This window comes from Scyliorhinus canicula, chromosome 1, assembly GCF_902713615.1.
Source record: "Scyliorhinus canicula chromosome 1, sScyCan1.1, whole genome shotgun sequence".
In the NCBI taxonomy this organism is placed as follows: Eukaryota; Metazoa; Chordata; class Chondrichthyes; order Carcharhiniformes; family Scyliorhinidae; genus Scyliorhinus; species Scyliorhinus canicula.
The window spans coordinates 48,528,313-48,555,784 of record NC_052146.1 but is presented as its reverse complement, the minus strand read 5'-3'; the positions used below and the strand labels follow the sequence as shown (position 1 = coordinate 48,555,784).

At 44.6% G+C, this 27,472-nt stretch overlaps 1 protein-coding gene across 9 annotated transcripts in view; it reads left to right on the top strand.

The window, feature by feature from the left end:
• The window catches only part of mtmr3 (myotubularin related protein 3), a 139,803-nt gene that overhangs the window by 94,194 nt on the left and 18,137 nt on the right, over positions 1-27,472 (top strand). For all 9 annotated transcript variants that reach the window (XR_005459876.1, XR_005459885.1, XM_038790405.1 and 6 more), the window contains 10 exons: positions 3,089-3,185; positions 3,973-4,086; positions 11,858-12,057; positions 12,224-12,355; positions 17,366-17,477; positions 17,798-17,996; positions 19,947-20,132; positions 20,256-20,426; positions 21,523-21,668; positions 24,754-26,230. Coding sequence is in view for 7 of the 9 variants with exons in the window: in XM_038790405.1 (XP_038646333.1) it covers positions 3,089-3,185; positions 3,973-4,086; positions 11,858-12,057; positions 12,224-12,355; positions 17,366-17,477; positions 17,798-17,996; positions 19,947-20,132; positions 20,256-20,426; positions 21,523-21,668; positions 24,754-26,230 (2,834 nt within the window). In the remaining 2 variants the exon portion in view is untranslated. The remainder of the gene's footprint in view (positions 1-3,088; positions 3,186-3,972; positions 4,087-11,857; positions 12,058-12,223; positions 12,356-17,365; positions 17,478-17,797; positions 17,997-19,946; positions 20,133-20,255; positions 20,427-21,522; positions 21,669-24,753; positions 26,231-27,472) is intronic.

The window sequence follows — 27,472 nt, the reverse complement described above, 5'->3', positions numbered from 1 at the left end:
TTCCCTCACCTGCTCCACAATACTAATCTTAGCCAGCTTTGGTGTATATAACCTGAAAACACTTGCAGCTCTGGAATTCAACATCATTATTATTTGAAATGCATACTATCATTTCTGAAATACAAAATCATTACAAGCCTCTATGAAATTTGTTCTAGCTAGGATTGTGGTAGAAGCACCCAGTTGGTTTCACTGACACAAGACTTGGGAAAGGAAAAATCAACTAAGATCCCTGTTTTTGATTACTGTTCAGTGATTCTTGCTGCAATGTGTTTGTGCATGGGCATTGAGCGAGCTCAGGATGCCCAGAAGTCAAATAACAATGAACACTAGATAATTTTGAAGCATAGTCATATGAGTAAGTTATCAGAAGATGACTAACACATTTGGAACCATAATCCAGTATCAGCCAGATAAAAGTTTTGGAGACATTTTTTCCATGTTGTGGTCATTGCTAGTAGATCACTCTCAATTATAATTATACTTTATCATTCATAGTGAAGGGTTGCATGGTGGAACAGTGGTTAGCACTGCTGCCTCAAAGCATCTGGGACCTGTGTTTAATTTCAACCTTGGGTAACTCTCTGTGTGGAGTTTGCACGTTCTCCCAGTGTCTGTATGGGTTTCCTCCAATTGCTCTGGTTTCCTCCCACAGCCGAAAAAAGGAGAAATTGGGTGGATTGGTAAATTCGGGAAATTGCTGGAGTCTATAATCAGGGATGGGGTAACTGAACACCTTGAAAAATTTCAGTTTATCAGGGAGAGCCATTTTACTGAATTATTTGAAGAGGTGACCAAGATAGTGGACAGGGGGATGTCTGTGGATGTCATTTCTGGACTTCCAGAAGGCATTTGATAAAGTCCAACATAAGAGACTGTTAACTAAGGTGGAAACCCACTGAGTTGAGGACAAATTATTGACGTGGTTAGGAAATTGGTTGAGTGGCAGATAATAGAGTGAGGATAATGGGTAATTACTCTAATTGGCAGGAGGTAACTAGTGGTGTACCACAGAGATCTGTTTTGGGGCCTCAATTTTTCACACTATTTATTAATGACTGATGATGGCATAGAAAGTCATATATCCAAATTTGCTGATGATACAAAATTAGGTGGCATTATTGTCAGCCTAGATGATAGCATAAAATTGCAAGGAGATATTGACAGACTAGGTGAACGGGTGGAAATTGTGGCAGATGGAATTCAATGTAAGCAAGTGAAATGTTGTCTATTTTGGACCAGAAAAGTAGAGAGCAGTGTACTTTCTAAATGAAAAGAGGTGAGGTACAGGGGATGCCCAAAGAAACTTTGGGGTTCAGATGCAGAGATCCTTAAAGTGCCAGGAACAAGTGTAGAAAATAATCAAAAAGGCTACTGGAATGCTAACCTTTATATCTAGAGGACTGGAGTATAAAGACACATGGGTTATGCTGCAGCTGTACAAAAAACCTGGTTAGACCGCACTTGGAGTTTTGTGAGAAAGGGAAAGACAGAGCCGTTAAAGATAAACTATTTCAAAGTGGGAGGAGAAGCTGGGGGGTGAGATAGAGGAGGGCCTTTGGGCAGACGCGTTGGGTAGGGTCAACACGACCGCAACATGTGCCAGGTGCAGCCTGATCCAATTTAAGGTCGGTCACCGGGCTCACATGACAGTGGCCAGCATGAGCAGATTCTTTGGGGTGGAGGACAGGTGCGTGAAGTGTGCGGGGGGGCCAGCAAACCATGTCCACATGTTCTGGGCATGCCCAAAACTGAGGCGATTTTGGCAGGGGTTTGCCGACGCCATGTCTAAGGTATTAAATAAGAGGGTGACAATGAGTCCAGAGGTGGCGATTTTTGGGGTGTCGCAGGATCTGGGAATCCAGGAGGAGAAAGAGGCAGATGTTCTGGCCTTTGCTTCCCTGGTAGCCCGGAGGCGAATATTTAGCATGGAGGGACTCGAAGCCCCCGAAATAGGAGACCTGGCTATCGGACATGGCTGGCTTCCTCTGCCTGGAGAAAATTAAGTTCGCCATGAGAGGGTCTCTGTTAGGGTTCGCCCAGAGGTGGCAACCATTCATCGACTTCTGCGCAGAGAATTAATCATCAGCAGAAGGGGGGTGGTTAGGTTAGCGTAGATTAGGGGGGTAAGCAATGGTAGGACCTGTGAGAGAGGGAGGCGGTATTTGCACTATGTTAATATTTTCCTTGTTATGTACATTGTTGATTTTGTTGCTGTTACAATGCCATAGAAATAGCTTAATAAAATGTTTATTTAAAAAAAGATAAACTATTTCCACTGATTGGAGATTCTAAAACTAAGTGGCATAGTCTGAAAATTTGGGCTAGACCGTTCACGAGAGGCATTAGGAAGCACGTCTTTGTTCAAGAACGTGGTAGAGGTTTGGAACTCTCTCCCACAAACAGCAGTTGAAGCTCGATCATTTGTTAATTTTAAATCTGAGATGAATAGATTTTTGTTAAGCAAAGATATTAAGGGATATGGGCCAAAGGTAGGTATATAAAGTTCAGTCACAGATCAACCATGATCTCATTGAATGGCGGGATGGACTAGAAGGGCTGAATGACCTATGTTCCTATATTCCTATGGATTGGCCATGCTGAAATTGCCCCTTAGTGTCCAAAGATGTGCAGGTTAGATGGGATTTTGGGGATAGGGCAAGGGAGTGTACACAGGTAGGGTGCTCTTTTAGAGGGTCGATGCAGACTAGATTGGCCGAATGGCCGCCTTCTGCACTGTAGAGATTCTGTGGAAGGTTGAAAAGATTATAATTTATGTTAGAGGTTTGCAATTCATATGTTTTGAGTAATTGAAGTTGCTGCGCTAATAAAGGCAGACACGAAGGACTGGTTTAGCTCTGAGCTAGACAGCTGATTTGTGATGCAGAACAAGGCCAGCACCATGGTTCAATTCCCGTACCACCTTGCCCAAACAGGCGCTGGAATGTGGCGACTAGGGGGTTTTCACAATAACTTCATACTTGTGTCAATAAAAGGTTTATTATATTATAATAATATAATATTTATTAGACAAAGGAAAGCTCCTCGAGTGGTTAATGTCTGTAATCTCACCATTATTAATTTTCAGGTGAGCATGTTGTTTCAAGATTTAAAAATGAGGTCGAACGAATGTGCTTTGATATGCAAAATGCATGGAGGATTACCAATATTAATGATAAATACAGGTATGAACTTTATTACAACTGTTGCTCTGTAAATGCTTCTTATTTCTTAAATCTTTAATTTTCCAGCCTTTTGTATTGACCAAATGGGCACAAATATATGATTTTACTGAAAGTATGTGTGAATTTGCCATTGTTGTTTCACATTTCTCAGAAAATAATACTGATGGAAGTTAAGTTGGTCCTGTCTATTTGTGTTGTATCATAACATTTCATTGATTTTGGAACCTGATGCGTATAATTTTTCTGTCTTAAATTAATGTTGATTCCTTCATTCACTAACTTAATTCCTGAACAGAGCACAAAATTCCGTCTGTGCCATTAAATACTGGAATACGTTAGGTTGATCATTTTGCATGGATAAAAGATTTTTTATTTTTTTTAAAAACATTTTATAGTTATGTCGGAATGAGTCTAACGGGCAAATATTGTGCTCTGTTACAACATGCGTGAGGACCATAAGTATCTGTAATTTTCATAGTTATAACACAGAAGGAAGCTATTTGCCCCATTGAGTCCATGTCGATGTAGAGCCATCTTAAAATGCCCCATTGCCCGCTCTATCCCTGTAGCTCTTGAGCTTTATTTCCCTCAAGTACCCGTTCAATTTCATTTATTGCCTTCGCATGCACCATCTTCGTTGGCAGTGAGTTCCAGGAAGTGATAAACTGTGCTCTGATTATATTGCAAGATGTTATGCAAGTGCAACTTGTTTCTTTTCATGTATTGTCTTTTGTATTCTTTGACTGTCAACATTAGTAAATTAAGAATTGTTCATCTTAAATTGCAGGTTGTGTGCTAGTTACCCACAGCAGTTACTTGTACCAGCTTGGTTAACTGATAAAGAGCTTGAGAGTGTTGGAAACTTTAGATCATGGAAGAGGATTCCAAGTGTTGTCTACAGGTGACTAATTGGTGTAGTACAAAATGTGCATTTGAACAAGTCACTTTGGAAAGAAACATCTGTATGAAAAAACAAAAGATTGAAATATGATTTTATGCAAAGAATTCCTAGAACTGTCCACCTTCCCATTAACAATGGCCTGTCATACCAATAATTCAAACAATTCTGCCATGTCTTCCTATGTAAATTATTCTCTCCAGACAGAACATAGCTTTTAAAATGAACAGACTGGGAGCTGACCAAGCATGGTATTCACATGTGTAGGTCTTTGTTTTTACTGAGCCAGAATATTGTCTAACCGGAAAAAATATTTCCTCAGATGCCTTTTTAGCATTGCAATTCTCAGGTAAACGGTCCTTGCACAGTTATTTATGACTTCACCCAAGTTCAAAACCTTTAATTTTACTTTTTTGGTGAGTTGGTTTAAGCTTTAGCTGGCCATCTGACTTGATGCTGATTTCATCTGAGTAGTTTTGGGCTCACACAATAATTTTGACTCGGATCTCTGTATTTGTGCTTTCAGCATCTGCTGCAATATTTGACAAGAAGTTCAATTCCCATGTTTGAGAAATTTTCTGCCCAATTTTGAGTAGTATTCTCCGATTTCTTTGTTCCACTGCCTCAAGTTTGGTTCCCTCTTCAGACTGTCACCTACAATAAAATTTACAAAATCTTCGCAGGAAAAGTTAATGCAGTTAAAACTAAAAATGAATTTTATAGTTTGAGTTTTTTGTTATTTTGCCTAGTTTTTGTGTCTTAAATACATACTGTTCTGCTTTTCGGAAAAGCATGGCCTGCTTCAACCAATGTGCCAAATGCTGTTGGTTTGAAAGAATGTGCTGGAATGATATGCTGCTAATTGATTTAAATAAGGTTTCCTTTATTCTGCATTGTGAGCAATTGCTTATTCTTCAACTATAGATCTGGAAACATCTTTTTGGCACTTTCTTTTTTTTTAATGATTTTTATTCAGATTTTCACAAAATATCAACAACAGAAAATACCAAGAACAGAAAGAACAAACCCCCCCCCATGCATACAAAAACTAAGAAATAAATTAACGCCCGTCATTAGCAAAGAACATATATACACGTCCCTTCAGCCCAAAACAAAGAGACGGCCCTACCCCCCGGGTTGCTGCTGCTGGCCTTTTTCTACCGTTCTGCCAGGAAATCTAGGAATAGTTGCCACCTCCTGAAGAACCCTGCACTGATCCCCTTAGGGCAAATTTCACCCCCTCCAATTTAATAAACCCCGCCATATCGTTGACCCAGGCCTCCACGCTTGGTGGCCTCGCATCCTTCCACTGAAGAAGAATCCTCCGCCGGGCTACTAGGGACGCAAAGTCCAGAATGCTGGCCTCTTTCGCCTCCTGCACTCTCGGCTCCTCTGCAACCCCAAATATTGCGAGCCCCCAGCCCGATTTGACCCTGGATCCTACCACTCTCGACACCGTCCTTGCTACGCCCTTCCAAAATTCCCCCAGTGCTGGGCATGCCCAGAACATATGGGTATGGTTTGCTGGGCTCCCTCAGCACCTAATACACCTGTCCTCGCTCCCAAAAAACTGGCTCATCCTTGTCCCGGTCATGTGAGCCCTATGCAGCACCTTAAACTGTATGAGGCCAAGCCTCGCACAAGAAGAGGAGGAGTTCACCCTTTCCAGGGTGTCCGCCCATGTCCCCTCCTCAATCTCCTCACCCAGCTCCTCCTCCCATTTACCCTTCAGCTCCTCCACTGAGGCCTCGTCTACCTCCTGCATCACTTGGTACGTTGCCGAGATCCTCCCCTCTCCAACCCACACCCCCGAGAGCACCCTGTCCTGAACCCCACGTGGCGGCAGCAGAGGGAACTCCGCCACCTGCCCCCTGACAAACGCCCTTGCCTGCATGTACCTAAAGATGTTCCCGGGGGGGAGCCGGAACTTCCCTTCCAGCTCACCCAGGCTCGCAAACTTCCCGTCTACAAACAGGTCCCTCAACCTCCTAACACCTGCCCTGTGCCAACTCAGGAATCCGCCATCAATTCTCCCCGGGACAAACCGGTGGTTCCCCCGTATTGGGGACCCCATCGAGGCCCCCACCTCCCCCCTGTGCCGTCTCCATTGCCCCCAAATTTTGAGGGTAGCCGCCACCACCGGGGCTCGTGGTATACCTCGTTGGAGGGAGCGGCAGTGGCACCGTTACCAGCGCCTCCAGGCTCATGCCCACACAGGACGCCATCTCCATCCTCTTCTATGCTGCCCCTTCCCCGTCCATTACCCACTTACGCACCATCGCTGCGTTGGCAGTCCAATAATGCTCACAGAGGTTGGGCAGCGCCAGCCCCCCTATCCCTGCCCCGCTCCAAGAACACCCTTCTCACCCTTGGGGTCCCGTGCGCCCACACAAACCCCGTAATGCTCCTGTTAACCCGCCTGAAAAAGGCCTTCGGGATAAGGATGGGGAGGCACTGGAACAGGAACAGAAATCTCTGGAGCACTGTCATCTTGACTGATTGCACCCTACCCGCCAGAGACAGCGGCAACATATCCCATCTCTTGAACTCCTCCTCCATTTGCTCCACCAGCCTTGTAACGTTAAGCTTATGCAAGGCCCCCCAGCTACTGGCCACCTGAACCCACAAGTACCTGAAGCTCCTTTCCGCCCTTTTTAGTGGGAGCCTACCAATCCCCCCTCCTGGTCCCCCGGGTGTACAACGAACAGCTCGCTCTTCCCCAAGTTGAGCTTGTACCCTGAGAAATCCCCAAATTCCCTAAGAATCCTCATCACCTCCGGCATTTCCCCCCACCGGGTCCGCCACATATAACAATAAGTCATCCGCATAGAGCGACACTCTGTGTTCCTCCCCACCCCGCACCAGCCCCCTCCAGTTCCTCGACTCCCTCAGCGCCATGGCCAGGGGTTCAATTGCCAGCTCAAAAAGCAGGGGGGACAAGGGACACCCCTGCCTCGTCCCTCGGTATAACCGAAAATACTCCGACCTCCTCCTATTCGTGGCCACACTCGCCATCGGGGCCTCATATAACAGCCTCACCCACCTGACAAACCCCTCCCCAAACCCGAACCTTTCCAGCACCTTACTCAAGTACCCCCCACTCAACCCTATCAAAGGCCTTCTCCCCGCGTCCAACGCCACCACTATCTCCGCCTCCCTTCTACCCGCCGGCATCATTATAACATTCAAGAGCCTCCATATGTTAGTGTTCAGCTGCCTCCCCTTCACGAACCCCGTTTGATCCTCGTGGATAACCTGTGGCACACAGTCCTCTATCCTCGTGGCTAAAATCTTCGCCAACAGCTTGGCGTCTACATTTAAGAGTGAGATCGGCCTGTATGACCCACACTGCAGGGATCCTTGTCCCGCTTAAGGATCAAGGAAATCAGCGCCCGAGACATCGTCGGTGGGCAGGGCCCCCCCCCCCCCCCCCCCCCCCCCCCCCCCCCCCCCCCCCCCCCCCACCTCCCTTGCCTTGCCTAACCAACACGGGACCTAACGGGTCTGCATACATCTTATAAAATTCGACCGGGAACCCATCCGGCCCCGGCACCTTCCCCGACTGCATGCTCCCTTTGAGCAGCTCCTCCAGCTCAACCGGCGCCCCCAGTCCCTCCACCTGTCCCTCCTCCACCCTTGGGAATCTCAGCCGGTCCAAAAAGCACCCCGCCCCATTCCCCCCCTCCTCCGCTGGGGGTTCGGACCGATACAGTTCCTCATAAAAGTCCCTGAAGACCCCATTAATGTCTACCCCCCTTCGCACCACATTTCCTCCCCTATCCTTAACTCCACCAATCTCCCTGGCCGCATCCTGCTTGCGGAGCTGGTGCGCCAGCACCTGCTCTCTTTCTCCCCATATTCATACACCGCTCCCTGTGCCTTCCTCCACTGAGCTTCAGCCTTTCTGGTGGTCAACAAGTCAAACTTAACCTGGAGACTATGCCGCTCCCTGAGCAATCCCTCCTCTGGAGCCTCCGCGTATCTCCTGTCCACCCTCACCATCTCCCCCACCAGTCTCTCCCTCTCTCTGCTCTCTCCTCTCCCTGTGGGCTCGAATGGAGATCAACTCCCCCCTAACAATCGCCTTCAGCGCCTCCCAGACCGTCCCCACTCTGACCTCCCCGTTGTCATTGGCCTCCAGGTATCTCTCGATACATCCTCGAACCCGCCCGCCCACCTCCTTGTCTGCCAGCAGCCCCACCTCCAAGCGCCAAAGCGGGAGCTGGTGTCTCTCCTCCCCAGCTCGAGGTCCACCCAGTGCGGGACATGGTCAGAAATGGCTATCGCCGAATACTTAGCATCCTCCACCCTCGCAATCAGCGCCCTACTCATAATGAAAAAAACAATCCGGGAGTAGGCCTTATGCACATGGGAGAAGTATGAAAATTCCCTCGGCCTCGCAAACATCCATGGATCCACCCCTCCCATCTAGTCCATAAACCCCCTCAATACCTTAGCCGCCGCTGGCCTCCTACCCGTCCTGGATCTGGTTCGATCCAGTGGCGGATCCAGCACCATGTTGAAATCCCCCCCCCCCCCATTATCAGGCCCCCCGCCTCCAAATCTGGAATCCGGCCCAACACGCGCCGCATGAAACCCGCATCGTCCCAATTCGGGGCGTAGACGTTGACCAGCACCACCCGCTCCCCCTGCAGCATGCCGCTTACCATCACATACCTCCCGCCGCTGTCTGCCACCGCATTCGACGCCTCAAACGACACCCTCTTCCCCACCAGGATCGCCACCCCCCGATTTTTTGCATCCAGCCCCGAATGAAACACTTGGCCTACCCATCCCTTCCTCAATCTAACCTGATCCGCCACCTTCAGGTGTGTCTCTTGAAGCATGGCCACATCTGCCTTCAGCCCCTTCAGGTGTGCAAACACGTGGGCCCATTTGACCGGCCCATTCAGTCCCCTCACATTCCAGGTTATCAGTCGGATCAGGGGGCTACCTGCCCCCCTCCCCCGTCGACTAGCCATTACCCTTCCTCAGTCCGCCACATCCCCGCTCAGCCCGTTCCACACGGCGACAGACCCCCATCCCGACCCCCTCTACATGCTCCAGCTCCTTCTCGGCCATTCCAGCAGCAACCCGGTCCCCCCCCCCCCCCCCCCCCCCCCCCCCGCCCCAAAGCTAGGGCCTACCTAGCTGCGTAACCCCTTCCATTGTACTTCCGTAAGTCAGCCGACTCCTGCTGACCCCGGCTGCTCCCGCCACCCCAATGACCCTCCCCAGTTCAACACAACCACCGCGCCCACTGCTCCTCCAGCGCGGGAGAGAAGCCGCGTTTCCATCCCGAGCCCCGCCCCCCCGACCCAACATGCGGGAAAAGACGGGCACATGACCCAACAGGACCGCGAACCACTCCCAAACTCTCAACCAGTGAGAAAGAAAAAAAACAGACGTGACAAAACGCCCAAGTAAACAGATAACAGTCCCAAAAACCAATAAAAGCGAAAGGATACCAAGGAGGACCGAGCCTCCGGGCTGTGTACACCGTTCCCCAGCCCCCAGTCCTCAGTTCAAGTCCAGCTTCTCTGCCTGGACGAAAGCCCAGGCCTCCTCCGGAGAGTCAAAGTAGAGCTGGCAACCCTTGTAAGTGACCCAGAGGAGTGCTGGCTGTAACAGGCCAAACTTGACCCCCTTCTTGTAGAGCACTGCCTTTGTCCGATTAAACCAGCCCTTCTCTTTGCCACCTCCGCACTCCAGCCCTGGTAGATCCTGATCTCCGCATTCTCCCACTTACTCCTCTCCTTCTTCGCCCATCTCAGCACACACTCACGGTCGACGAAACGGTGAAAATGGACCAGCACCGCCGGAGGCGGCTCGTTTGGCTTGGGTTTCCGCAGCAGCACCCGATGGGCACCCTCCAGCTCCAAGGGTCCCTGGAACGACCCCGCGCCCATTAGCAAGTTCAGCATCATAGACACATAGGCCCCCAAATCCGAACCTTCCAGCCCCTCTGGGAGGTCTAGAATCCGCAGGTTCTTCCGACATGCGCGGTTCTCCATCTCCTCCATCCTCGCTTACCACTTCTTGTGGAGCGCCTCGTGCGACTCCACTTTCACTGCCAGGCCCGGGAGTTCGTCCTCGCTCTTCGAGGCCTTTTGCCGAAGCTCTCGGATCTCCGCACCCTGAGCCGCCTGGGTCGCCATGAGCTTGTCCAGGGAGGCCTTAAGCGGTTCCAGGATCTCTGCCTTCAGCTCCCTGAAGGAGCGCTGAAGCAGCTCCTGCTGCGCCCGCGCCCACTGCTGCCACGCTGCTGATTGCCCACCCGCCACCATCTTGCTTCTCCTGCCTCGCACCTTTCTCTGCTCCAAAGCCGATTTTTTTGACCACTCCGCTCCTGGTCCAGGCCATCCACCAGTGGAGAATCTTAGAGGAGGTGTTCCCACACGGGGAAAAGTCCAACCAGTACTGCTACGGGCCCTTAAAAGAGCCCAAAAGACCGAAAATAGCGGGAGCTACCCAACGTGCGGCTTAGCTCCACATCACCGCAACCGGAAGTCCTCACCTTTTCGGCACTTACACAGTACGTTGGACTACTACCATGCTGACCTGGCCTATCCGCTGTTTTAGCTTTTTCTTTATAAGACTCCTCTGTTTACAAAAAAATAAGAAAGGTGCTTCACAACTATTGAAGTTCAAAGAAATGACAAATTTAAAACCCTTCACTTTTTCTAAAGGTTTTAGCAGTTTTTCTTTAAACCATTATCATTTTTGTGACTATGCCTAAGCAAAAAGAACATACAGTTATAGACCACACCATGTCTTCTGGATGTTACAAGCACATCACACTTTATGAATTACTTTTGATGTGCAGTGACAATTTATGTCGGCAAACCTAGCAGAAAATGTCCTCACTGTTAAGTTCCCAGTTAGAAATAATAACCTCACCTGTTGTGAGATTATTCTATCTATCATTTTATTTTCCCCTCAGCCCCCATTTAATACCAACAGCAATCAATTTCTATCAGTGGCACTCGAGCCTGCTGCACAAAGTTATGAGGACAGATCTGTGATGATGCCCTCTTACACTTCACCTGAATTTTGTCTCCTCACAGCAGAGCCACCAAGATTCGAAATACAGTGAAATGACATACGTGGGCACAAATGCACATCCCAGCGCACTTTGCAATCGTTCATTATACCCACTTGTTTTTAGAAAAACAAGGATTTTATCCTTTTCCATGGATGTTTCCAGGACCGGTAACATTCTTGGATTTGCTAAGCAGACATCTTGTTCTTGGATCTATCCTACTGATGTTCTGAAACTGGTTTCTGCATGGTGCACAAAATACCTTTTTAAAAAAATTTAATTTCATCCCCCCCCCCCCACGAACATATAGTTTTTTTTTAAATCATTACAAATTTAGAGTACCCAATTTTTTTTTCCAATGAAGGGGCAATTTAGTGTGACCAATCTAACTAACCTGCACATCTTTGGGTTGTGGGGGTGAAATCCACGCAGACACAGGGAGAATGTGAAAACACCACGCAGACAGTGACCCAGGGCCGGGATTGAACCCGGGACCTCAGCGCCGTTGGCAGCAGTGCTAAACACTGTGCCACTGTGCCGCCCTCAAATAGGGAAATAACAAAATGAAATACAGAACTGTGTTCAATTCTTTCCCCACTGAGTTATGGCTGTGATCTAGGACATTGTGTAGCATACACAATCTATTAGTCTTTCATGGTCAAATTCCCAGATCTAGTTACCAAATATATCATTACCATTATTTGAGAACTTGAATACTTTCTGCTATTTCAGGCACCAGGGCAACGGAGCAGTGATTGCCCGTTGTGGTCAACCAGAAGTCAGTTGGTGGGGATGGAGGAATGCAGATGATGAGCACCTAATACAGTCTGTTGCAAAAGCTTGTGCCATGGACAGCAGTCCCACCAAACATGTTAATGGCAACTGTATGCGAGATTTTTCTAATGGTAGTGACCTTTCTGATGGAGAATTTGGTAAGAGTTGTAATGGTTTGTTTTTGCATATTAATTAGAAGTGGAATATATTTTGTGTTTCTGGTTAATGTCATATTGCTCTCGTTGTGCTTTCAGTGATGTAATTTGTATTGTTCATACTTTGTATCACTGCTGTGCATCAGGTTTAATTGTCTTTTCATTTCAGATTCTTCAATGACTAATCCAGTTGGAGTAGAAAATTTATGCAGTACACCACATAAGCTTTTAATATTGGATGCTAGATCATATGCAGCAGCTGTGGCTAACAGGGCTAAGGGTGGTGGGTGTGAATGCCCTGGTGAGTATCAGCATGAAAACCTAAATAGTAATGCTGGATAGAACATTTGAAAATGATTCAAATTTTATTTCAAGATTAATAGAAATGGTCAACCAGCCTTTAGGGGGCTAATAATGGTAATTTTTTGGGTCAAAAGGTTGTCTATTGATGCCCAAATGCAATGAATGTTCTACTTTATCTCTCCTACCATGAGTACTTTATATATGTCAGTATTTCACAGGAATTATTTCTGCAGGTATTTATTATTGGCAGGTAACTCACTACCTGATTCCCCAAAGCCTGTTCACATCTACAAGGCACTAGTCAGGAGTGTGATGGAATCCACTTGCCTGGATGAGTGCAGCTCCAACAACACTCAAGAAGCGCGACACCATCCAGGACAAAGTAGCCCGCTTGATTGGCACTCCTTACAGCATGGATGAACTGTGGCAGCAAAGTGTACCGTCTACAACATTGTTTCCCAAACCTTTCCAGCTGCAGACCCGCTTGAGACCTCCCAAGAGCATCAGGGAACCCCAAACATTTTTATCATGTCAACAACACATTTTAGCCCCCTCATATTAATCCCCTCCCAAAGCCCCACTCACATGAAACCCCTGCCAAAGCGCACCATCCCCCCCCCCCCCCCCCCAAATGAATCCCACAGCCCCCCCTCCCCCCAGACATATAATTTAGTTTATTTGCCGGGATTTTCTTTTTTTATAAATGCGTTCTCAGGATGTGAGATATATCATTACCATTATTTAAGAACTTGAATACTTTCTGCTATTTCAGGCACCAGGGCAACGGAGCTAACTCCAAGCTAACAATTCTCTTACTTAGTAAGAGTACTTGGCTTTACCACCACTTCTGTGCTGCATAAGTGGCTGTTCTGCTCATTCAGTTGCTTTTCTGCCCAGCATCAGAAAATCAAATTAACAAGAAAATCAAATTAACCCATCCGAGCCCTGTCTCTGAGCATTGGCTACTGATGAGTTAGCCTATCAGAAGCAATGCTCAGAGGATGGTTTCTGATTGGTCAATTTGATTCTTTGTTGGTTTTGATATGTGGCCATTGGTCTTTCTCGAATCTTTGCTTCTTCAGCTGACCACACTGATTTTAGTTTGTGGGCTGCTTTTTTTTTTTGGATTGAAAAAAATATACACTGTCTTTTTGTCATGTGGCTGCTGGAGCTTCTGCAGTATCCTTAGAGGCCTCTCGCAAAACCCTGCGGTTCCATGGACCTAAATGTGAGAACCTCTGATTTGCAAGCTGCGCTGCAGGAACTTGCCTTAGGCAGCACCTCCCAATCCCCTGACCACTACCACCCCTCTTTCCTTGCTGCCTCTCCTTCCCCCCCCCCCCCCCCCCCCCCAACCCAAATAGCAGTGAGAGTGTATTTGCAGCTCAGTGCAGGTAGGGGCTTGTTTAGCACAGGGCTAAATCGCAGGCTTCGAAAGCAGACCAAGGCAGGCCAGCAGCACGGTTCAGTTACCCTACCAGCCTCCTCGAGCAGGCGCCGGAATGTGGCGACTAGGGGGTAACTTCATTTGAAGCCTACTTGTGACAATAAGTGATTTTCATTTCATTTTCAGAGTCTCAAGGACAACTAGGGATGGGCATTAGTGCTGGTCTAGCCAGTGATGCCCAAATCCCCAAAATGAATGTTAAAAAAAGTTAGAATGCAAATTAGCTATCCTATATATCACCTCCTTCATTCTATCTTACAATTAAATGGACAGTTTAAAGCATAAGTATTTACAAAACCTGGGGCGCGATTCTCCACTCCCCACGCCAGGTGGGAGAATCGCGGGAGGGCCGAGCGAATCACGCCACACCGCCCTGGCACCCCCCACGATTCTCCCATCCCCCAAAAATGACGTGTCGCGTTATTCGACAGGCCGCTTGGAGAATCGCCGCTCGCCGTTTCTCATGGCGACTGGCGATTCTCCAGCCTGCATGGGCCAAGCGGCCTGCCAAACCCGACCGGTTCACGCCTGCGCCAACCACACCAGGTCGCTGCCGGCGTGAACAGCGCAAGACAGGTGAGTGTGGGGCCTGTGGGGGGGCGGAGGGAGGATCGAGCACCATGGGCGTGCTCAGCAGATGTCTGGCCCGCGATCGGTGCCCACCGATCGTCGGGCCGGCGTCTGTAAATGACGCACTCTTTTCCCTCCGCCGCCCCGCAAGATCAAGCTGCCATGTCTTGCGGGGCAGCGGAGGGGAAGACGGCAACCGCACATGCGCGGGTTGGAGCCGGCCAACCGCGCATGCGCGGCTGATGTCACTTCGGCGCCGCCGGCCGCGTCATTCCCGGCGTGCCACTTTGATGCAAGCGTCAAGGCCGAGCGCTCGGGATTCACGCGCCGCCACTCCTAGCCCCCCGGGGGGGAGGGAGAATAGGGGGCGAGGAGCGGCCTCCAACGCCGAAGTGAAACACTCTGGGTTTCATTCCGGCGTCAGCACTCAGTCCCCCGTTGGGAGAATCACGCACCTAACATTCCTAACATCTCCGAGAGGCTTGGAGACTGACAGTCTATCTACTATCAGTACAGCTGCTGAATTAATTGCACCTACCTCCCTGTAAAACAACCTGGGACTCCTTCAACAACTGAACCACCAATTGTTCTTGCCTGCTGAATTCGGAGCAAGTCACATTCTCTATCTTGCCCTAAGTTAAAGAGACTGTTCCAAAACATATCAGTCTTACAAACCTCATTTGTAACCAGGTTTACCTGGAAAATTGCTTGATGTAACTTTTTTTTTCCAATTAAGGGGCAATTTAGTGTAGCCAATCCACCTACACTGCACATCTTTGCGTTGTGGGGGCAAAACCCACGCAAACACTGGGAGAATGTGCAAACTCCACACAGACAGTGATCCAGGGCTAGGATTAAACCAGAGTCCTCAACGCTGTGAGGCAGCAGTGCTAATCACTGCGCCACCGTGCCTCCCTTTACTTAGTGTTGCTGGAGGATTATAAATGGGCATGTGGTCATACTCATAAAACTCAGATAGAGACTGTTCTCCGGGCATTCTGCAGAGTGATCAAGATCTAGAATGGGCTTTTGGAAAGAATAGTGGATGAAAAATCCCTAGAATTATTTTGAAAACCATTTAGATGATTCACACTGGATGGATGAAGTCAAAGAGTCTGTAATTATTATCTTGCGATCTTCATAGGAAAATCTACCATATAGGACTGGGGGGTGTTGCTCGTTCTGGGTGTGTGTGCTTAACACTCGATTTGGCTCTGTTTCGTTACTTAGCTCTGGAGTCGCCAGGTATCGTTAAGATACCGCCACAAGTTTCAAGGTCAAGTTCAAAGCAAGAAAACCATACACCAATTAGTTAGTTCAAACAAATGAGTTTATTATAATACAATTATAATCTACTCATGCACACGCTAAGATGACTAAACTATTCTTACCACTAGATAAACCAATACTTATCTTAAAGGAATTGCCGGATCAGGGGACAAGGCCTCTTGCTCTGCACTGGTCCGCAGACTTCAGGTTGGTACGGGTTAAAAAGGGGTCAGGAGTGTCTATCTCTGGTAGCGACCGTTGTGAGACACTTACTTGCTGGCGGCTGCTGTCCCAAACCTCTCCTCTCTCTCTCTGTTAAGGTCTTCTTCGGTAAAGGGCTGGTCGCGAGGGCTGGTCCAGAGAGGAGAGCTCGTCAAGAAGAACGAACTAAGTGTGGGACCTGTCTTTTATAGGTCCTAGGGCTTCGCGCCCTTTTGGGCAGATCCTTTACCTGCTGGGAATCGATTGGGTCGCTTCCCAATCGATTTGTTTGAATCCCCCCCCAATACTGAGGCTGTCCCTCGGTTGATGGGCGGGCCTTCAGGTGCTTTGTTTTCAAACCCCGCTGGTGCCGGTGTGTCTGGCTTCCCATACACTGTTGCAATCACTTCCCTATTTGTGTCCATTGTCCCTGGGATCGTTCCATTACTATGTTAACTATTCCGGAGATTGCCTCATTAGTATGCGGAATGTTCGTTTCGGTGCTGTCTGCTCTCTTAGCAGACAGAATACACATTGGCTTGGTGCAGCCTGCTTGTGCTGCAAACTTTGTCCATTTTAACCTGCAAGCTTTGCATTCCTCCATTTTGTATTGAGGGAATGGCCAACTTCGGTGGCTACGGGGGTGGGGGGGTTCATAAGGTACAAAGTAGAGGCCCCAGCTTGAGCTACATAATGTGTGAGTACATTTGCTTACACTAGGCAGAAAAGAGTTGGAAACGTTTGCTTAGATGAACATTCAAAACAAGTATAGTTGTGTGCCCATGAAGAACATCCTGTTCGAGGTATTGTGCAGGAAGATAACTGCACTAAAATCTAAGGGAAATGTTTGCTGTTGTACTTGGGTTTGCACTTTTCCTCTGTTCTGATTGGATTTGGATATACTTAAGTTTCTGCTTTTTATTGTGGACTGGCAAGTGCAGAAACAGGAAATCCTGGAATATGGTTAAGTAATTATTAAAATTAGGTGGGTTAGAATACGACCATAAGAACATAAGAACTAGGAGCAGGAGTAGGCCATCTGGCCCCTCGAGCCTGCTCCGCCATTCAATTAGATCATGGCTGATCTTTTGTGGACTCAGCTCCACTTTCCGGCCCGAACACCATAACCCTTAATCCCTTTATTCTTCAAAAAACTATCTATCTTTACCTTAAAAACATGTAATGAAGGAGCCTCAACTGCTTCACTGGGCAAGGAATTCCATAGATTCACAACCCTTTGGGTGAAGAAGTTCCTCCTAAACTCAGTCCTAAATCTACTTCCCCTTATTTTGAGGCTATGCCCCCTAGTTCTGCTGTCACCCGCCAGTGGAAACAACCTGCCCGCATCTATCCTATCTATTCCCTTCATAATTTTAAATGTTTCTATAAGATCCCCCCTCATCCTTCTAAATTCCAACGAGTACAGTCCCAGTCTACTCAACCTCTCTTCGTTATGTGTTGAAAAAGGTTTTTATCATTTTTTTCATATGTAACTTTTCCCAAACGCTTTTTCTCTTTCAGAATATTACCCCAACTGCGAAGTAGTGTTCATGGGTATGGCAAACATTCACTCTATTCGGAAGAGTTTTCAGTCATTGAGGTTTCTTTGCACACAGATGCCAGATCCTGCCAAGTAAGTTTTAAATCTTTTCTTCACTCAAAAGTTTTAAACCTTTAATAATTTAATTTTTGCCTATAATGTTATAATTATATGGAAAGTGAATGTAATTTATTTTTTTGGCAATATAACTAATGATTTTCCTTTAAATCATCTTTAATCATGCTGTAAATTTACTTTTTTGAAAATTATATGTAAAAACAGTATTTTAAATGAAAAAAAGACCACAGAGGTGTGTGGAAAATTTTAATCTCTAATAGCAATGTTAACTGCCTTGTTCATTTGAAAAAAGGGACATATAAATTAATGTAAAATGTTTTTTTCTGATTGTTCAGCAGTTGGTTATCAGCTTTAGAAGGTACCAAATGGCTTCAGCATCTATCCATGCTTTTAAAAGCAGCGCTACTTGTAATTAATGCAGTCGACCGTGACCAGCGGCCTGTTTTAGTACACTGTTCTGATGGCTGGGACCGTACACCACAAATAGTGGCTTTATCAAAATTATTGCTGGATCCTTATTACAGAACAATAGAGGTGGGTATCTGTTTAGTTTTAGAGCTACTTTATCTGCTGAAGAGTTACATTAGCAGTTAGTTTTTATTTATTAACTTTTATTCATTTGTGGGATGTGGGTGTCACTGGTTAGGCCAGCATTTATTGTCGATCCCAAGTTGCCCTTCAGAAGCTGGTTATGAATTGCCTCCTTGAACCACTGAGATCCCCCCTGAGGTGTAGGTACACCCACAGAGCTGTTAGGGAGAGAGTTCTGGGATTTTGACCCAGCGACAGTGAAGGAAAGGTGATATATTTCCAAGTTGGGGTAGTGAGTGACTTGGAGGGGAACCTCCAGGTGATGAGGCCCCAGGTATCTGATGCTCTTGTCCTTCTAGATAGCCGTGGCCATGGGTTGGAAGGTGCTGCCTAAGTTACCATGGTGAGTTCCTGCAGTGCATCTTGTAGATGGTATACACGGCTGCCACTGTTCATCGGTGGGATTGAATGTTTGTGGACGGGACAGCAATTAAGCAGGTTCCTTTGTACTGGATGGTGTCGAACTTCTTGAGTGTTGTTGGAGCTGCACTCATCCAGGCAGCTGGGAGAGTATTCCGTTGCACTCCTGACTTGTGCCTTGTAGATAGCCAACAGGCCTTGGGGGATCAGTGGGTGAGTCACTTGCCATAGGATTCCTAACATTTGACCTGCTCTGGTAGCCACAGTATTCATATGGCTAGTCCAGTTCTGTTTCTGATAAATGGTACGCCCCAGGATGTTGCTTGTGGGGGATTCCGCGATGGTAATGCCATTGAATGTCAAAGGGCGATGATTAGATCCACTGTTCAAATAGAATCTAGAACCCTGCAGTGCAGAAGGCGGCCATTCAGCTCATCGAGTCTGCACCGACCATTCGAAAGACACAGGCCCAATCCTCACCCTATCCCTGTAACTCCACCCAACCTTCGAGCACTTATGGGCAATTTAACATAGCCAGTCCACCTAACCTGCGCATCTTTGGACTGGGAGGAAACTCACGCAGACAAGGAAAGAATGTGCAAACTCCATACAGACAGTTATAGTAGTCCTGTTTTGTAGCTTCACTAGATTGACACCTCATTTTTCGGTATGTCCGGTGTTGCTCCTGGCATGCTCTCCTGCACTCTTCATTGAACCAGGCTTGGTGGTAATCGGAGAGTGGGGGAGATGCCAGGCGATGAGGTTGCAAATTGTGGTTGAGGACAATTCTGCTGACGCCCTCATGGATGTCCAGAAACACTGCCAATCAAAGGAGTTAAAGTTTGAAAATATTACAAATATTGCAAAGCACGTACATTTCTAAAAACTGTGTTTAATTGAAATTTGAAGCAATTTATTAGTCTGTCTTGCTTGTGTAATAAGAAAAACTTTCAGGAGGAACACATTTGGAAATGATTTAATTAATTAAAATGTGTCGTTTGCATAGCATGCACTCAAGTCTCGAATGTTCATGTTTTGCAATGAAAATTCTGCACTTAAAAATTGCAATTAAAAATTATTGAACACGTGCTTTCTTTGTGTTTGTTTTCAAAGCGTTAATACCTAATTTAAAAACACTAATTACTAATGATGTACATATTTAAATATTTCAATATAGAATCTGTTTGGCATCATTTTTAAAATGAACAAATAGGCATTGAAATTCCAAATGGCCTTTTAAAATAATTTGTTGTTCAGGCATGCAAAAAATACGTTGAAAGCATTTGGCTTACTCTGATTATTCAAGTGATAAACCCATATCACCAGATGAGCCAGACGAGTAACATGTTTTGAGGCCTTATTATTACATATGTATCCAAAACAAAAAAAACTAACCTATATGTAGTATTTGTTCATGTTCCAAAATCAGAGCGATCGTAAATATTTGAATCTTACTGGATACCCACCAATATCACTATTTTTGAAATGCACTTGTTACGCCAGTTTTAATGCAAACAGCTACATATTTTACAGGGTTTTCAGGTACTTGTGGAAACAGAATGGCTGGATTTTGGTCATAAATTTGCTGATCGCTGTGGCCATGGTGAAAACTCAGATGATCTTAATGAACGCTGTCCTGTGTTTCTTCAATGGCTGGATTGTGTCCATCAATTACAGAGGCAGTTTCCTTGCTCGTTTGAATTTAATGAAGCATTCCTTGTAAGTCTTTTGTTTAGTACTTTCCCTCTGGAGTAGTCTACTAAAATTGAACATGGATTTTGGGAATAGCTTAACAAAATTGAACGTAAATGGCTTTAATTCATTCCTATTTGTTTATTCCAGGCTAAATTGGTGCAGCATACATATTCTTGCCTTTTTGGAACATTCCTGTGCAACAGTGCAAAGGAGCGTGAAGAGAAACATACTCAGGAAAGAACCTGCTCTGTTTGGTCCCTATTGAGGCCTGCTAACAAAGCCTTTAAAAATCTCCTGTACACCTCTCAATCTGAAACTGTACGTTTGCTTACATCCATTTCTGTAAGACAATTGTGATACATAAACATTTGATTTATTTGCTTTTATAATTATTTTGAGATATTTTAATTCAATGTAAAATTATCTCTTCCGACAACAAAAAGATTATTCAGCATTTTACTCAGTAAACGACAGTAGCATATAGCTGCGTAGAAAGTCAATTTAAATGGTTAGCTTTGTTTGCTTTTGCTTTGTCATTACATAAACATCCAAATTAGCAAATTGCCAGTCACAGAAACTGAAATTGATGCTGTAAGCTTTAGAATATTTGGGGGAATTTTTTGTCAGTTATTTTTCAAGCACCTTTTATGTCAGTGGAGTGGAGGCTTCTAATTAATTTCATTCACCAGATTTATATTAAGGGACCATTTAGAAATAATGGGAATGAAGTAGATGAAGAAATCCAACTGTAAGGACACCAGCAGAAAGTTGAATTTCTGGTGACAAGAAATTAAAAGATTGTCAAATTGCAGTACTGTCCACTTTTAATGAAATAAATGTAGGGTAAATCCGATTATGCTAGATATAGTCTGTGAGGTGGGGTTTCTGGATACTTGAATACACATTGTATAGAATCTTTGAGAGCATTAACTTTACATTGTTCAGTACTTAGAAATGACATGGGATAACCAGAATTATTACTTGTACTCCAGTAACAATGATACTTAACCAAAGATTACAATTTTCAATTAGGATGCTGACCTTTCATGTTCCCGACCTGAAACAGTAACTCTGTTTCTCTCCTCACAGATGCTGCTTGATCTGCAGAGTATTTATAGCATTTTCTGTTTTTATTTCAGATTCCAAGCATCTGCAGTATTTTAGTTTTGTGTCACAATTTTCATTCTTGGGATGAAGAACAATCGCGTTTCACGAAGATCTTGTTGTGCATCTTTTATTATTTGTTTTTGGTTAATACTTGATGCTTAATATTAAAGAAAGCAATACCATTTTTGTACAATATTAAAATTCAATTTTGTTTAACACTCTTAAAGGAAAATAAAAGAAAATATCTTCAAAGATCAACCCTTGTGAGTTGCATATCCTAATGAAACCACTTCAATATCTAAACTAGGTACTGCATCCAGTGTGCCATGTAAGGAATTTGATGCTTTGGAGTGCAGTGTACATCCCCAATTCATCTCCCTCAACACCTGCTGATGGCCATTGTGCACCTTATCCAGTTCAAAGATCCATCCCTGAAGAGCAGCCATTGGGAAGGTAAACTTCAAGATGAGAATCTGCTCATGTGAAGTAAGATCATTACAACTTGCATTATGAACAAGCAGAGATTTTTGATAATGTGAGACAAAGCAATCAGTTGGGCAAACATTTAATCACTAATCTACTGATCTATGTATATGAGCATTGGATATGGCCTTATCTCACATAAATGTAGCACCGCAATTAAATTGGCAAGAACAGAACAGAAGAATTCGGAGTAGGAGAAGACCACACTGCGCCCTCTCTGGTATTCTGTATGATTATGGCTGATGTTGGACTTCAATTCCACTTTCTCCCTTGATTCCACGATAAATCAAAAATCTGTCTATCTCAGCCTTGAATATATTCAATGGCGGCACACCCACAGCCCTCTGGTGGAGAATTCCAAAGATTCACAACCCTTTAAATGAAGAAATTACTCTTCATCTCAGCCCTAAATGATCAGCGCTTAGCCCCAAAACTGTGTCTCCTTGACTAGATTCCTTAGCCAGGGGAAAGATTCTACTAAATGCCAGAGAAAGAGAAACCTCTAGTAAATTTCAGTCCTTTGTTAACTGTTGACTTCACAATGATTTCTTGTTCACTGAAACTTTTAAAAGTCATATGGCAACCCAACTTTTATTCAAAAGCTGACTTGCTATTTTAAATTGGAAATACAGACACATGTTAAAGTATATTTTGTGGTGGTATTTAGTGGTGGCGTGTATTTCAACATTTTAATTGAATTCTAAAATGTAGCAACTGGAGCAGGTTGTGCAGCTGCTGAAGCTTGTTCTGTCATTCAATTTGATCATGGCTAATCTATATCTTAGCTGTATCAATCCCCATTGGTTCCATAGCCTGAAAAAGCCTTGTATGACAGAGATTATGAATTTTAATTTTGGAAAGTTCCAGCTTTGCACTACCCTTTTTGTGAAGAGCAGCTCTCTGGCGTTGCCCCTAAATGCCATAACTTTAGTATTATGCGCACTTGTTCTGGACACCTTCCATCAAAGGAAATAATTCCTTTCTATCTACCCTCTTAAATCCTTAATTATTTTAAGCATCTCAATTAGGCCACCCCTTAATCTTCCATATTCGAAGGAGTATAAATCTGATCTATGCAACCTTCCGTTATAATTTTAACCTTTTGAACCCTGATATAATTCTGATGAATCTGCATTGCACCCTCTAAAAGATCAGTTTATTCTTCCTGATGTACAGTGCACGGATCGGAATATGGTACTCCAGATAAGATCTAAACTGAGCTCTGTTAAAAACGTAACATCTGTCCTTTTGTATTCTAGTCCTCTTGAAATAAGAGTCAATATTTCATTAGCCTTTTTCATTACTTTGTGTACCGGTTCACCAGCTCTTGATGATTTCTGTACATGGTCATCCAAATTTCACTGCTTCTCCACAATTCCTCTCTTATTGCCATTGAGAAAATACTCTAATCAATCTTTTGGGCTAAAAGTACATGACCTCACATTTTGCTACATTGAACTCCATCAGACGCAGTTTTGACCCTTCATTTATTCTGTCATATGTCCCTTTGCAACTTTTTTCTCTGCTGACTGTGCCACCTAGCTTGGTGTCACATCATAGAAAAATGATTCTTAATTAGCAGGAAATTTAAATAAATAATTGCAATTTACCAAATAGTTTTCATAATTCACTTGCATATCCTCTTAAATAAGCCATTTAATGTTGAAACTGCTACCTTCTGTTAAATGTTTGTTACAGTTGACTGCTTGCATCTGGCTGCTAAACGAGACCAAACACATTGGGCCAGAACATCCGATCTCCGGAGGGTCGTACCCAGGTGCTACCCCAGAAGATGCTCTGGGACACACACACAGACATACTGACTCCCATCTTCTCTTTTCCTTCCTCCCCGGTCAATTACCCTGACTGGGAACCAGCCTATACTCTGACTTAAATCGGAGATTTTGGATGGATCCGACTCTCTTTGCAGATAATTCCCCCTCCCCATCCCAAGCTGCTGCCCTGCCCTTTTCTCACCCGGCCTGAGTCGGAAGGTCAGGCGAGAAATGTGCAGCTCTCAACTAAGGTAAGCGAAAAGGAGCAGACTGTCAACCTGACTGTGATTCCACTCCTTGGAAGTTCTGGCCCTAAGAATTTGTTTGAGCATTGACCTTAAAACAAAGCAGAATGTATTTGGGACTGAAGGTGGGGAGGTTAGAAATCTATTTCATTGAATCTGAAAGAAACCAGCAAGTACACGTTTTCTTAGAAAATGATTGCTGCTTAAAATTCAGCCTAGATAATGAAGGATTTTTTCCTTCTGTTTAACAGTGTAGATTTTAAATTTAATTAATTTGAAAACTGCAAAGATTCTCCAGTAGCTCACAGCATGAAACTGTCCAACCTCTAGTTTAATGCTGATGCATTTCTTAACAGAAAGTCAGTGTTTCTTTGCACTGGATATGCTCTTCAAAGGGCAGATAGCGGTTATTGTGCAAATAATTGTGCCGACTCTTTTAAAGTACAAAAATATGGCCCATTTTACTTTCCCATTTGTGAAAGGAAAATGGTTGGTTCTATCAACTGAACATAAAAAAACCCTAATTCTGTATCCTAGATGCATCAAATAGCCCACCTAAGATTGCTACTGATGAATTGTGTTAAGTTTATAGAGGGGAAATAACTCATTTTCAGTTTTTTCTCGAATTATTTGAATAATTTACTTAGCAACTATTTGAACAAACTAAACCGAGACATGTTTATTTCAGGTTTTTCATAAGGACTAATTGAATATTCGCATATCACTTTGTGAGGGGAAAAATAAATGATATATAGCTTGTGGGGCACCACTCCACATCAAGCATGGGCATGGCAAGGAGACAGGCCTCCATGAACTTTGTCAGCCAGTATGGGGATTGCATCTGTGCTGTTTGCATAATTCTGCACCACTGTCTAGCTAGCTGAGCTAACTGACCCTGTTACTTTTTAATAGCCACTTTCCTGCTTGAATATTAATAGCTCTTTCATTTTGGAATCACAGTTGTGTAGATGGAGAAACTAGGAGAAATAATATATTAAACAGTTAATTAATAAATTTATATCTTTGTTACCAAAGGTTACCAAAGACTAGATCATTTGACAACTTGACAACAGTTTGCGATAATCCTGGACCCACAGCAAATAGACGCTCCAGTGATCCAAGCCTAAATGAGAAATGGCAGGAACATCGCAAGTCATTGGAACTTAACAGTGTTGGAATAGGGGGAATGATGGATGGGAATGGACTAGATGATTCCTTTAACAGTGAAGCATTGACATTGGGAAAACTAGGAAAGAACCCCTTAGGAGCTGAACTTTCTGTAGCTGCTGGTGTTGGGGAAGGTCAAATGGAGAATATTTTACAAGAAGCCTCTAAAGAAGATAGTGGGTTAGAGGAACAGTCGAAGGATGCAACTGCAACAGAATTAAAACGAGTTGTAAATGTTTTAAGTTGTGAAAATGAGCTTGACAGTGCCCTGAATAATCAATTGGTGACTTTTGTCACAGACTCTTCAGAAACATTGTCAATTAATGAAATAAAAGGTGCTGAGCCTATTTCTGGGCATATTACAAGTTCAGAAGAAGAGATCCAGGATGGGTTCTTGGAGCCTATTAATCAGATTCGAATGTTACCTGGTATAGATGTTGGGTTCAGAAAAGCCACAACTGATAATCCATCAAGTTATACAAAACCATATACTACAGCAGAAGATGTTATTGATCCATATATTGAACCAGAAAATCAATATACTACAACACAACCTTGCTTACGACATTTAACCACTCCAGACAAGCTAGAGGAAAAGATTTCTACTTTGGAAAGTTCTACTGAAACTTTAACAGAGGATGGAGCAAAGCAGGAAGTGCCACAAAACTATTCTAATAATCTTATTTTGAATACCAGGGACAATCTTATCATGGTACCTGCTGTTGACTCTGAAAATAGTTTTTCTCAGTTTATACCTGAAAACGAGGATATGGTAGTGAAACCGAGATCTGCAACTGATCTACATAGGACTTCAGATAAAAGCATTCAGAGTACGCAGTCTCCTCCTTGTGCCTTGTCATTAAGTGAATGTAAAGATGGATTTGTTCCTAATGGAGAAGCCAGTAGTGAAAATACAGTAATGGATAAAGCGGCGGACTTTGGAAGTGGTGCTCAAAGAAATGTCACAGCTAATGGACTGTGTATAAATGGAGAGGAGTTGAGGGGGAAAATGGTGTTAAGTAGGCAGGTTTCAGCAGCTAGTTGCAGCTCTTTGCAATTTCCATCTGGCCATTTTAGAAACCCCCAATCCAAGTGGCCACATTATTACTCTGGAAAACAGCAGCCAGTGGCAAGCCCAGATCAACCTACACGAAGCCATTTGGATGACGATGGGCTGGCCACATACAATGATATTATTCAACAGCGACTTCGTCAGATAGAGGCAGGGCATCAACAAGAAGTAGAAACTTTGAAAAAACAGGTACAAGAACTGTGGAGCAGGCTGGAATGCCAGCATTTTAGCAATTCATCTCTGCGTTTTAATGGAGATTTTAGTGATGAAGTGGTAAGTGTAGGAAATTTCTCTTTTACATTCTGAATGTTGACTGTACAGTGTTTTGTGTACAATTTCCATTTCATTTGTAATTAAACTGTCAGATCTTTGGTTTTCAATTTAATCTGATAGCTTAGGTTCAATGTTAATGGTTTGTTCGTAATTATTCTACCTCAGGCATTTATTCTCAATATGATACTGAATAGTGTTGTGTTTACACTGCAGCGGTATTGTCAACCGAGGCAATGTCTGGATTATAGTCTATCGAAAGTCTTCATGCTTTTGTTTGTTCTCGATAAGTCATCTTTTGGTACAGCAAAGGATATCATTCTCAGTCTTTCTATATTCATTTGCTTTCATTCTTGTATATTTGTTCGTAGTCGGAGCATCTTCATTAATGGATTTTCTTCCCATCCAACCCTGCTCGTTTCCTCCACAGTCCCCCAAGGATTACTCTTGGTGGTCCTGACCATTTCCATCTAAGTGCTTTCCTTGGCAGCAATGTCCATAGAAATGGGTGGGTTTCTACATGTGTGCAACTGACACACAACTCGATCTTTCGACCTGTTCACTGCCTCTATCTTATCCGACTGTTTGTCAACATCCAGTCTTTGAGCGACAATTTTCTCCAGTTCAACATCAAGACCAGAATTTGCTCCTACCACAAACACTACCCTTGTCACTGAATCCATCCCTTGTCCTGGGTACTGTTGCTAAACGAGACCTCAACCTCCATGACTACCTGTTACAACCTCTGAAATGTTGCACTACCACCTCTACCTCAGCATGTCTACAGCAGAAGCCTTCAAATATGCCTTTGTTATCAAGACCAGAAAATACTGGACAATCTCAGCAGGACTGACAGCATCTGTGGAGGGAGAAGGGAGCTAACGTTTTGAATCTGAATGACTCTTTGTCAAAGCTTTTGTTTCAGATTCCAGCATCTGCAGTAATTTGCTTTTATGCCTTTGTTCTCTCTAGACTGGACCAGTGCTGCTCTGGTCTATCTTCCATCCTGCACTCTGTAAATTTGAACTGCTCCTACCCGTTCTGAACTCTGCTACCTGTATACCATCCTGCCACTATGTCCTGCTTCAACTTCAAAACGCCCATATCAAATCCTCCTGTTTCCCAAACACCTCAGATTTAAAATTATCATTGGCAGTTTTAGATTTCTTCATGACTTTGCCCCTCCCTAGCTCTGTAACCCCCTTCATTCTTACAAACCCAAAATTTTCAATCCCACAATCTGGC